The sequence below is a fragment of the Cygnus olor genome, chromosome 3 (assembly GCF_009769625.2).
Source record: "Cygnus olor isolate bCygOlo1 chromosome 3, bCygOlo1.pri.v2, whole genome shotgun sequence".
Lineage (NCBI taxonomy): Eukaryota > Metazoa > Chordata > Aves > Anseriformes > Anatidae > Cygnus > Cygnus olor.
In genome coordinates, this window is record NC_049171.1 from 2,463,174 (window position 1) to 2,476,562 (window position 13,389).

At 40.8% G+C, this 13,389-nt stretch overlaps 1 protein-coding gene across 4 annotated transcripts in view; it reads right to left on the reverse strand.

Annotated features, from left to right (window-relative positions):
- KIF13B (kinesin family member 13B) overlaps positions 1 to 13,389 on the reverse strand; it is a 124,775-nt gene that overhangs the window by 68,671 nt on the left and 42,715 nt on the right. For 2 of the 4 annotated variants that reach the window (XM_040550894.1, XM_040550896.1), the window contains exons 3-8: positions 7,808 to 7,820; positions 5,763 to 5,823; positions 4,073 to 4,165; positions 3,193 to 3,373; positions 2,699 to 2,786; positions 1,131 to 1,265 (exon numbers count right to left, since the gene is read on the reverse strand). In XM_040550894.1, coding sequence (XP_040406828.1) covers positions 1,131 to 1,265; positions 2,699 to 2,786; positions 3,193 to 3,373; positions 4,073 to 4,165; positions 5,763 to 5,823; positions 7,808 to 7,820 — 571 coding nt within the window. Of the gene's footprint in view, positions 1 to 1,130; positions 1,266 to 2,698; positions 2,787 to 3,192; positions 3,374 to 4,072; positions 4,166 to 5,762; positions 5,824 to 7,807; positions 7,824 to 13,389 lie in introns of all 4 variants that reach the window. The other 2 variants (XM_040550893.1, XM_040550895.1) reach the window with 1 other exon arrangement.

A 13,389-nucleotide genomic window follows, 5' to 3' on the forward strand; every position in this document is an offset into this window, starting at 1 on the left:
ATTCCAGAAACTCAAACAGCAGTCACTGCCCGATTACAGAAAAGACAAACAATCAGAATTACCACCCTGCATCCAGGCTGACCACAAAAAGTTAAGTATGCAGTACAGCCGCAGGAAAAACAGCACGACAAATTCTGGCAAGCCAAGGAGTTGAGCATAGTTTGACTGCTGATTTGAAGTGCAAATGGGAAAAAAATTCCAAATAGGGAACCAAGAAAATTATCTGGATAAGTAGATTGGTGGAGACTGAGACGTGAGAAGGGGAAAAAAAATACAAATGCTAATTATGCTTTACAATTAATTCAATAATTAGACACATGCAAGCCTTATATTTGCTCCAGGAGCATTCAAAATTTCTTCAAGGCTTTGGAGACTTTAAAGAATTGTCTGAGCATAAGCTTAGAACTTATATCAGAGATCTATTTCAATTTTAGTTTATCACCATTTTCTGTGAGGGATTAAATAATATTAACATAGAAATGTATTTCACACCCCCTCCAAGGAAAATTTATATATAAGGAAATGTAGAGAAAAATACTTCCACAGTTAATATCTTTTCAACACTTAGTGTACATAAAAATATTAAATGAATGTGGCACAATGCAAAAAAAATGATCAAAAGTTTTGGTTTGTGAAGTTGATTGTTTACATGTATTTGCATGAAATAAACCTTTGAAGGAGATTACCAGATGTACACTCAGATGTTCTTCATGTAATTCAATCTTCCATCTAAATATTATGTCTCTACTTTCTCCTCCAAGTCTGTACTACAAATTGTTGCTTAAAAATAAGTTTCTTTAGTTTAGATTCTAGGATTAGGAGATGCTTCCTCCGCCCTCCAGCAGTTCTGCTGCAAGTCTGGACCTGCATTTTTGTTTTCCATTTCAAAAAACACATTTCACTTACCTATTAAAATTGATTTCCCCACTTTTGGGCACATGAGCATTACAAGGACTCTGCTAGACAAGGTCACAGCTAACCTGGTCCAGTGCTAGCAGTGCACACGAGCAGGACACTGTAGCAAAAGACCTCCTGAGGCCCCCAGCATTTCTCTGAGTCTATGAAATCAATTAAAGCAAGAAGCACACATGCAAGCTTAACATTTGGACTTCGTAACTTGTTTTACTTACCCCTGATTGCACATCATAGAGTGTGTGGGTGAGGATAATCTTGAAGACTGCATGGGACCGACTGCTCTCCTCATTCATGTTGGTTGCAGCCACTGTGCGAGATTTGTTGCCCTCAGACATCAAGGACTCGATGTCCTAGATACAATTTTCACAGCCATAAGCATATCTGCATTATCATTCTTTTTGATTATCTACCCAAACAATCTCATTTTGGTAAAATACAGTGAGTATTTCTCACCAAGTTTCCCACTGTTCATTCATAGAGTGTGAGAATGAAATATTGTGATCTTCCCTTCATAGCTTAGAAATTAAACAATGTTGTTACGTGCCTATTCATCCACTCCCTCTGCCTGGCTATTAAATTACCAACAACACTAATGCACCTGGCTGCACATAAAAATACCTGAAAGCAAAGAAAAATGCGAGGAAACAGCAGTTCATGTTTGAGCACTGCAACATTTTAGTCTCAGTTGTCAAACATATTCTTGAAAAGTGTAATACTGACACCAGGCTTGTTTTATATAACAGAAACACTGTGGAACAGGTTATGTTCCTCTTACATATAAAAAAAGCTATAAAAGCTTATAAAGCCATCTGATACTTTGTAATACTTGAGAGACAGGCAGCTCCCTTGCTTCAGTGTTTTACAGCAATCCTGTAAAACAGTTAAACCTTCAGAGCCCTGGGATCGACTTTTATTTACTCATCGAGCTGGATCATGCTAAAGAAAACCAAAACCAATTAAACAGAAGCACACCACAGACCGCTCTGACTCTGTATGCTGAATTATGCAAAGCTGCTGGGCAACATGCAACAGAAATGCATGCAACATGTCTTTTATTAACAGAAACCACCAGAGATGGAGAGAGAAATACATGGAGAGACTAGAAAAGGAAGGACTCCAGTGTTATATTTTGCTAAAGATGACAGAATTGTATCCCATATTTACTAATTTTTCCCACAGTACATCAATACTACTTAAAAATTAGAGCATTCTGCAAATGAATATAGATAAATATGCAAATATATATGTTTCCTATCCAGTTGACTATAGTACTCCCCAATAAGCAAGTTTCAGGCAATGTTGTCAAGTATTTGTCTTGTAGACAACCATTTGTTTATATTTCCAGCATGGCTGTGTGCTACTTGTAGGTGAAATTATGTGCTCCTTGCAGGTGAAATTACTAGGCAATAGCAAGACAGCCAAAAAGTGACAAGGTGTGGTACTGAAAGCCTGTCTCTGCTAACTGCTGCTTCTGTAATTAATTGCTGAATGCTGCTTCTCATGGATACAGGCTAGACTCATCTTATATTTGGGAGGAAAGCTGCTTCATTAAATAGTTGAATGACTGTCAGAGTTAGTGAAAAGCAAAGGATGAAGATGAGTTTCTGCTATTAACTCTGTTTTCCCCAGTGATCACAATACAACAATCCTACAGCTCTCTTACTCTAAAATCCACGTTATTGCCATGGTAATTAGGAGTAAGCTAATAATGTTGTCCTGCTTTCAAAACAGTACCCTACTGTACAGGGTGTCAACACAAGTCCTTCACAAGACTGATCCTTACCTTGTAGCTAGCAACAGCTAGTTTGGATAGCCCATCTACGTAAGGCCCATAAACACTGTGTTCTCTAACTTTTAATGACTGACGGCTTCTGGTTGGGAAAGAAAAAGTTTATTTATAAGCACATGACTGATGTAAGACAACATTTACAGAAAATCCATTTCTCACTGACATATCTCAAACATGATGGTTTTACAGTTACCATAATGAAGCACAGAGCAAAGACTGTAATGCAAACTGAAAAGCCTTATGTCTACATGTACAACGCTGACAGACGTTTTTGTCACTTCATAAAAGCTGGCATTAGGGTGAATTTACTCCAAGCTTTCAATCTTACCAATTTATTTTGATACAAAATAAAAGGACGCTGAGATCAGGTGAAAAAAACGTCCTATGCATCCTAAATGCCTTAGAGGGGATCCACTACAGCAAATTGATATGTGGAAAAAGATGATATGGCAACATATTACGGTGCTGTTCACAGGCACATTACTTACCCTTTTGGGTCAAGAAGATCTCTGACTTTCTCGTTGTATATCTCCATGTAGGATACTTCTACTTTGAAACTCTGCTCTTCATTTTCCTCTTTCTGTGCTCTTTCAAAGAGTCCACTGCAAAGTCTGGGGATTAATCCGGGCTGGTCAGCAGTACCCATCATTGTGTATGATTTTCCTGATCCTGTGTGATTGAACTGATAATTAGTGGACATGCAACAATTTTATTTTATTTTATTTTATTTTATTTTATTTTATTTTATTTTATTTTATTTTATTGTGAGAAACATGGAAAAGAAATGGAGAGAAGCAAAGAAAAAAAGACATTTCAGTGACAGATATTTGTACAGTTTTCTATTTTAATGCAACCAATACATTACCATTTAGCTACAAGCTACTTGATTAAAAGGAAAACAAGAAATCTAGTTAAACTGAAAGAGAAGACTTTCAGGTGGATACTCCTACTGTAGTAAACAACCCACTAACACCCAAATACCTGCCAGAACAAGAAAAATCTGTTGCACTACCATACTCATTAATCATCATTTTAAATTTAATATGCAAAAAAGATTATTCTAACTGCAGAGGCAGAAAATACAAGTGATGCACTGAACTCAAGGACAGCCACGATCGTTCCAAAGACGACAATCAGAAGTGTGAGAAATAAGGGTAGCCAGCAACAGACAAAATCTCATTTCTTACCCTGTTCACCTCAAATCTAATGTTACAAAACATCATTTCTTATGTTTGCACAACCTAAAAATGCTGGCTGCAAGGCATTTGTCCTGAAACAATGTCACAATACCATGGAAGGAGTCTCTGGTCAGGACATTAACGCCTTTTACGTCAGTGCTGGCCTTGCTTACATTCTGGAGGAACTTACCAGTTTGCCCATAGGCAAAGATGCAAGCATTATAGCCTTCAAAGGCATTCTGAAGAATATTCTCTCCAAGGCACTTGAAAACAACATCTTGACCTAAGAAATAAAACGTGCAGGCTAATGTAACGAAGCGAGAGAGTGGGTTTTTTCATGATTTGGATTCTTCAATAATTACATAAAAGCAAACACTTGGGGTTTTCTGGCTGTTCTTGTCTAAATAAATCACCTAGCATCCAGTACCCACTCCCTTTACAGGAGCACGGACATGGATTAGTAGGTGTGCTCCAGATTTCTACCAGCACAAAAATCAGAGTGTGATTATCATGCATCCATGTGTGTGCACTTACAGCAACGTGCTACCAGTGCTCGTACTTTGAAGTTTTAGCTGCACAAAATCTAACACCAGCTGCAGAATTTCTCCCACGGGTGAATGACAGAACTTCAAAATATACTCAACCCATACATTCTAACAACTGCCATTTGGTTTTAATTTAGGGCTGTTGGTTGAGCACTAAATAATTTCACTGTATATGCACAAAATATTTAATAATTCCATGATATTTTTGCAGAGAAGGAATCACATCTATATGGAAGACATAACGTATTAGCAAAATATAGGGTATAACACTTCTTTTTGCAATTGTACTAAATCTGCATGCACATTTTTTGGCTCATTTTCCACGTGGAGGAAGAAATGCTAACTATATTTGAGTGTTATTTATTTAAACCAAACCACAGAGGTTGGACTAGGTGATCTTACAGGTCTCTTCCAACCTAGATGATTCTGTGATTCTGTGATAAACCAAACCTTTATTTTCAGAATTTAAGAGCAATTAAAATCTGAACAACACCTGATGGAATTACATGGACTGACAAATCCTTTCTCCAATACATTAACATTTCTGAAAGCTTTTCTTTTCTCTCATTACGTCCATAACTTTACTTTCAGGTCGACTCAAGACTTTCTCAAGTCCTCACTAGATTTCTATTCATTAGTTATTTGTTACGGAAATTAAAAGATTCATATGCTTATAGATTTTATTGATTTTTCTTTTAAATCCATGGAAACAAGCTTAAATGAATCCAATTTTTAAAAGATAAGTATGAAAAAAATGAAAAGATCACAAAATGGTAAGTCAATAAATTTCAGATTTTACCATGTTTGCCAAAATATGTCCATAACACACACTCAAAAATATACATATTATATATAAGATATATATAATATGTATAATACATATGATATATATAAAATAACATATTAACCTTTTTTAATACTCCATTTACTAAGTTCTATTATTATGTCAACCCCCCATCCGCACTGGCAAACAAGATGGTGTATTTTAGCAATATTTCTGTAGTCCTGGAAAGAAATGGATTTGATGTTTTCCAAGTGATATCCTTGGATCAGTATTTTAACTATAGATGTAAATATGAGTAACCCATTATTGTGATGGATTTCTCAATTTCCTGCACTGCAGATGGGTAGTATTGCCTATTGCTATCCTAATCATTGTCTTTAGAAAAGAAAAACAGGAATGATTTAAGATTTTCCTTTTTCTTTTGACAACGAGCAGCCGTATAGGGGAAAGATCCTCCATGCCATATGGTCCGTGCCCTTTAGCAAATACTGCATTATAATTAGATCATTTGTTCTTGGAGACAACACGCACAAAGCTCCAGTAAATATTACCTGCATATTTTTCTTTGACGGATTCATCCATAGACCAAAAGCAGTGATCGTAAGCAAACACCTGCAGAAAAATAAGCAGGAGGGCATCTTATAAAAACCATTGCCACGTCAAACACATTATCCCAATTGCGACAGTGCTGCATTATGTTGGCTAACAGCATGCTTCTTGGGGCCATTCTGACATACAATACGCATTCCTGCAGAATTATTTATTTCGTATGGGTTCAACACCTAAACCCAAACACCTTATCTTCCTGCTCGCAAGCCTGTTCCTTGGTTTTATTCGTTCTTTGCTTTTATTTCTTCCTTCCTATTGTGTGAATCCTGTTCAATGCTCTCCAACAGCTGCCCATACGGCAAGCCCGTGGATGTCAAGGAGCTCTCCCCATCGTCCTTTAAAAACCCATCCTCGCGATTCATTTTTCACAAGACTTTCTATTTTGCAAACTGACAGATGTCCCCTGGCTGTTTCTGCCTGCCACCCCCATGCTTCTTGTCTGCATAAATTAAAACCACGCCGTAGGGCAGGAACCTCTCTCCATACAAGCCAAGCAGAAGCAGCCGTCACCAGAGTCTTGTAAAGAACAATATGGAGCAAATGAGTTTTATCACTAGGAGAACAATGCTGTAGACTTTTTAAACAGAAAAGGGTTGGTTTTGGGGTGAATCCATTTAAAGGCTGGCAGGCACCTTCCATCATCCCAGCTGACCTCCAGTAGGGCAGTGCCTGCTCCTGAACCTCAGGCTGCAAAAGGAGATGTTTGCGAAACATCTCCCCTGGGTACGTATTTGCAAGGAAACAAACAAATAAAGATCTGGGTAACAGCTGGTTTATATTCACATGGGCAAAACCAACTCTGTAGGATATAGGAAAAGGGAAGTGCCATGGGCTGCTCTTTGGCTGCTTATTTCTCATCGAAGTTTAATTAAGGTTGCTCCTTCCCCTTTAGATGTCTCACATCCACCTTCTGACCTTCATCCCATTATTTCTGAAAATTTCATTTTTATCCATTAGCCCATTTCCACGTTCAGTTTTGGTGAAGGCTGTGATCTGTATGCTAAAGGCATTAACCATGCACAAGCATCTGCATAGGTAAATCACACCTAATACTTTTTATTTAGTAAAGCTTGTAGGAACAAAATATGTTGCATCCTATCCACATTAATAATAGGAAAACCCTACAGAGAAATACTGAGTCTGTAGCAAATGAACTCAGTTATTCCGTCCCCTAATGGATTGTGTCATGGAATATGAAAAATCATTTAAGGACTCACAGAGCAATAAAGAAAATCTTCCTCAAGTATTTATACCAACTAAAATAGTTGGAAAAATTATACGAGAGTTGAAAATCTGTACTAGCAGCACAGCCAAACTTACTACTTACATTTATGGAAATGTTTAATATAGCAAAATTCTTTGAATTTAAACAACTTATCTTCAGAAATACATTGCCTTTTTTTTAAAAGTACAATAATATCATCAAGAGATGAAAGGGTTTACTTTAGAGCCTCTAGTTGTGGAAATAGCAGCTGGTGTATTTAAAGTTAAGGGTTTTTTTTTGTTCCTTGAATTTATTAGACAATTACCCATACTGTCACAACGTCCCAAGACTTCAGAGCATTTAACCAAACATCATTGGATCTACGACCACATCAATAAAGCTGACTCCTAATATGTCAGGCTAGAGATAGATATCTGCACACCAAATACAAAGTCATGGGATCGTAAGCTTTAACAACAAAATGAGTTTGCTCTAACACAAATACCAGAAAAGGCTTTAAAAAACCCACAGACAACAAGCAGTCTCCCATTCCCGGCCTGTAATGCCGAGCATGTATGTTCTCATTTGTTCCTGTGACTCATTTTTTGGCAGAGGCTTTACAGGGCTCTTCTGCAGCAAGGAAATGCTTCGAGTTTCTTACTCAACAGCTGATCAACTGCAGAGCTGTGTTTCGAAATGCTTTTAATATCTGGCTAACCCACGGCCGGCTGAAGGAAAGAACAATTTTCAGTCACTGAGGGAAGGTTCAGGAACGGCCCTTACCTTTGGTTGGGTCCTGCTGCTCCCAGAGCATCACCAGCACGAAGGATGTGGTACAGCGCGAGGCGAGAAAGACAAAAGAAAACCAAAGATGGTTAGCTACAATCATTTCAGCTTAATTACTCTACCATTAATACCTCCTATTTGGGACACTATTTAGAAAGTTCATTCCTTTCCCCAGCTCTCCCCATGCTGACAGATCCCAATATTTTTATGAACTAACGTGCAACTCTTTCCATGAGTAGGACTGGAGATGCCGCTCTGGGCAAGTTGATTTTGACCTCAGAGCCACTCTCTCCCTCGTGCTGCTGCCATCTCTACCTCACTCTCTCCTAATTTATTTTCTTGTGACACCTCTCTCTATAGTTTTGTTTTAAAAACTCTTTAACTAAAAAGTACCCAAGCAATACAAAAACCTCCAAAAACACCTGCACAGGAGTTATTCAAGAGACGATTTCAGAGTCCAGCTGTTGAACGTGCCCAACTTGGCTTCTCACAGCTGCTGGGACAGCCCAGCAAAGAGATGTTTTCTTAAAAGAACAAGTGGAGAATAGCAATCCCCTTACTCTGTTACGTGCATAGTTTAAAACTTTCCAACACAACTTGGTAAGTACTGGAGTTAAAACAAGAAAAACCTTTAAAAACAGAGTCCAGCACCAGCCCATGCACCTCGGACATGGAAACTGGCAGCAGGTCAGGCAGCATCCTCCCATACAGAAGGCCGGAGAAGACCAGCAAGCCCAGCTGTGAGGAAGCGATGCTCTCCTCGTCCTGGACCTCGTAAAGGACATCAGTAAGCTCCTGACGTGAGGAAAGTCTTGCAGCAAGCATCGCTGATTCCTTTGGACAGAGCAGGGGCTGTATGAGGTCACGCTCCTGCTGCTCATGTGGCTTGAGAAGTGAGTTTAAGAATCGCAATTTGTCAGCACTGTCTCTCAAAAATTATTATTTATGAATCATGTCCACCATTTCTCTTTTCTCAGGCTTGAATCTAATATGAATACGTGTTTCACACACCGGGAACAACAGGCACCTTGGCTAGCAGCGGCAGGACGATTATTTAAGCCAAGGTTACCTCATGGCAGCCACACCACGGGGTCATTCAAGCGAGCAACTGCAACAGGACGGCTTTTCCCCTTGCCACCTGGCTACGTTTGACCAAAAGCTCTCCCTTGGTCCCTGCAGGGTGCTCAGCATGGGCTCTCCATGGTCTCTGATGCTCCTAGCGAGGTTGTGGACAGGGAGCGACCGAGGGACTGCCTTCACCAGGGCTTCGGTTCAGGTACAGGAGTCACCAACAAGCCACGAGATTTGCTCCCGTAATGATTTGGAGTACTTTAGGAGATGCAAGAGCGTTATTTTGGCTATCCAACCTCTGAAATGCTAGCAGTGTGCTTTCATGAAAACAGCTAAGAGGCTTGTAGGGGTGCTCTGGCTTATGAGGAAGGTTCGCTCCTGTTCCTACAGGAAGACCACTCACCTTAAAAGCAAAGCAAATAGCAAGCTGGGATTCGGAGCTTGAGTTTTGGACACAGGTATGTTACCCTGCCCGTAATTCAACAAGCAATCCTGCTCATTTCCCCAGCCCCGTTCCAAGGCAGGATTACACCACGACGACGCACCTGACCTTTCCAGCCCTCGATCCAGCACGTATTATTGAGCATTTGGATTAAAGCAGCAAGAAGGATATCATCTCCAAAGTCCTACCCCACATGCAGCTTTAAGAGGATGGATTACACTAGGCTATGTAAATCATCAAGCTTAGTTTAGACTAAAGGTCTTAAAGTGTCTCGTTTTCTAAAGAACCGCATATACACATGAAACCATGTCTCGCAGCCCCACTTAACCAAACAGACACAAAAGGGAGCCCTACATCAAAGGAACCCAGTGTATGGAATTTAGGATTCAGCACACTACCTAGAGCTGTACCAGGCTCTGCGTACTTTGGGCCGAAAAGAAAATAAATCTGACAAACACCTCCCTAAGGAGAGCACTAAGGGTGCCCACGATGTGCCGCAGCATCACGCCGTGCATGGCCCCATCATCCCGCAGCTGTGGCAGCCGGGCTCAGAAACCCAGGAAAAGATTTTCAGCCCAATTGGAAATCCTACAGAAAACAAAGGGAGAGAAGGAAGAAGCCCCCAAGCAGCCAGCGAACCACGAACACCCCCTGCAAATGCCGGGTGTTCAGAGGATGCTCCTTGTCCACTACGCGGTTGATGTTAGCCAAAAAAATCACAGAAAAAGAAACCACCATCCCACTGGATTCCAATAATGACAGCCTGTAATGAATCGTGAATTATCTTGGTGATCTTCGGGCAGTTTGGTGATCATGGGGCATTTCCACCACCGCTGCCCCTGGCTTGGAGGTGCGGGCAGAATTGCTGCCACTCCTCGGCTGAGTACCAAAACTGCCATCAACAGGATCCAAAAGCTCCAGGAAAGGAGAGGAAGGGAAAGCTCCTCTTCTGGCCACTGAAGGCTGTCACTAAAATGTTTTCAGCTTCACGTTTACACTTGAATCCAGAGTGACGGGATTTGCCTTGGCCAGCCCTCCTTTCAACCCAATCCCAAAGTAGGGCAAGCTAATGCAGCTCGGGTTCCTGCAACACCAGACTATTGCATATTAAAAAGGAGAAAGCACGGAATCTCCAATAATTAAAATCATATATTCAAGCAGAATAAACTGCTCTGTTCAGCCCTTGTTACTAGTGCTATTCCAATAGTCTCTTAAATCACTTTTTTTTCTCTGGCTTTCCATGTTCAAGAGAAGGAAGGTGGAGTGACATTAACTACATCTGAGTTTTTGCAAATCTAGCGGGGGGGCAGGGAAACAACACAGCAAATGAGGTGAAACATTCCTGGGGAGAGGCAAGGACAGCTCAGACCTTATCTTTCTCCTTAGCTTGGAAATAGCAGCCAGCTGGCACATCAGCACATGCCCTACATCAGTCACAGCACATTTCTGCCTAAATCAGGACTGGGCGGATGGGGCAAATGGGAGGGGAAACGCCGGGGACAGCAAGTCAGAAAGCTGGGTGAAGTGGTACAGGGGCTGTAGGACATCATCTGACAAGGAAGGATTTTTTTTTTCTCCCTGAAAAAAAGCCATTTCCTATGTCAGTAGCAACCACAGCATCCGAGGTATGATTTAATACCTTAGTGGGCAGCATTGGTGATAAGAGGATGGTTGGACTAGATGATCTTATAGGTCCTTCCCAACCTGTGTTTCTATGATTCTGTGATTTCTATGATCCAAACTATAAACTGATGATACTGCTCACCAGCACAAGGCTAAACTGGATTTGTGCCACAACATTTGAACATTTTCAGAAGCTTCTGGAAAAAATAATTTGCAGGTTAAAAGAAAAAGGGAGAGGGAACAATTTTAGCAATAACCATGAATTAGGGAAGTCCCAAAAAATCCACGGAAATTTTTATTGCTTTCCACTTTTAATCTTCCATAACCATGGCAAAAATAAGTATATCAGATTCCAACATAACTGGAGCTGTTTTGGGCCTTTCAGCAGGAACTGCTCAGCACAGGCTCCAGAAAGTAGCTGAAGATAACCAGAAAAACATATTGATGGGGAAAAAACCACTCAGAACTTAACAGCAGAAAGGTTTTGGCATCTCCCAACAGCCACGATGCACAATCGCATCCTTAGCTATGCTCCTGAGGAGCTGCCAAGGCTGGTTTGCCTTAAATCAATTCGTATTCACAGTTTATTTCAAGTAAAGCTGGCATCATGTGTCACAGTGACTTATCCTTTGGACGATAGGACTCCACTTTATAGTAAGTTTATTGTTTTTAAGGTTTTTATGGATCCCAATCGCTCCATTTCTGAGACTTCTTCAGTCTAGCACCAGGCAATTCGTCTGTACCCCCACATTTAGAGCCCCTGTCATAGCATGGTGATGGGGACTCCCCGCACAAACCTGGAGGAGAAATTTTGTGTTTTAACTAGGCCTCCTTCTTGGTCAGTGGGAGCAGCAGCACAGCAGGACCCAGAGGTGGTCTCGGGATCGAGCCCCATTTGTCCTGTGGCACAGCACCTACAGGACGAGTGCCAGATGAGCTCCAGAGGTCCCCAGAGGTGCCTTCCAACCTCTGCCATTTTGTGATTCAGGGATATTTTATTAACAATTTGCACATATCACAGGTAAAAGCGGTTCAGTAACTCGCTCATTCACCTGCCACGAGCTTTCCCACTGAGACTCATATCCTTACCTCTAGAAAAAAAAAACACAAACACACAGCAGGGGAAGGATGCTTGGGAAACACAAATATCCCATTCAGGGAACCTTCCCACAGGGCTTTACTAAGCCAACGTGGGCCTTGTTTGAAGAGCAATGGGTTAAAAGTTAATGGCTTTCATGGACCAAAGGGCTTTTCAAGAAGCCTCATCCTCCAAACAAGACTTCTGAGTTTGACCCCGAGCTGTATCTCTGAGGGTAAATACTCGGTGTGAATGGAGCTGAATACCACAAGGAGCTCTGCATTGCTCACGCTGTCCCACCATCAGATCTCTGTCTGTAACGGGAGGCAGGATTTAACAAAAGTTTCTGCAGCCTTTTATTTTGGAATAGCCAGGTTTATGATTTTTCAAGTTTACCATCTCCACGAAGCAGCAAATACATCCTCCATTGTCCTACAGGAGCTTCCTAGCGTGCAGAGGCTGATAAGGTGCAGGAATTATCGAGCAGCTCTAGCAGAGTCCCAAGGCAGACAACTTCAGGCACACCAGATAAGGAGGCAGGCACAAAAAGATATCAGGAAGATCTTGCATTTGTTTGAAGCTTGGGAGCCTGGCTATCTTTCAGTTGCAGATCCTCAAAACGTGGCATTTCTTTTCTATCTGATCCATGACGAGTTGGTTTTGAAGAGCCAGCAGTTGGTTAGAAAAGACACTGCAGTGTAAAGGGGTTTGCAGAATTTCTTTCCTGACATAAAAGCCAGTTAATGGCAAAATAAAATTGAGTAGCATAATTAAATTTATTGTCTAGCAGCGACGTAACTGAAAGGCAGCGGTAATGTCAACTGATAAGAAAAAGTAGAATTAATTGAGAAGTTTTCTTCTCTTTCCACACATCCCACAAATACAACTTGCACCATTTTTTGCTGCTATACAACGAGAGGAAATGCCTCCTAAATCAAGTTCTGATCACTTCAGGCTTCTTTACACCGCAATACTTCGCAATCCATTTTCCCAGAATGTTTCAGAAGATGAAGTGCTTAAGGTTGTTGGGTTTAACAGCCTATAAATATACTTCCCCCATTTCTACACATAGACCAAGGGGGATTAAAACACTGTGTCCCACTAGACTGCTCCAATTTCTAGATGATACCCTACAATTAATCCTGTTCCTAGGGAGTTTCAATTGGATGTCCATACCGATACCGACCTCTTTGGCTGAAAACCATGCTTTTTTTTTTTTTTTTTTTTTTAAACAGCAAGCAGAAATAGTCCTTTTAAAGCAAAATCCCCAAACACGTCAAAAGAAAATGTGAAAGAGCATGCACAGTTCAGAGCTTAAACTCTTGTGGCTAACAGGAACAAAAGGAATCAGTGTTACTTCCAAAA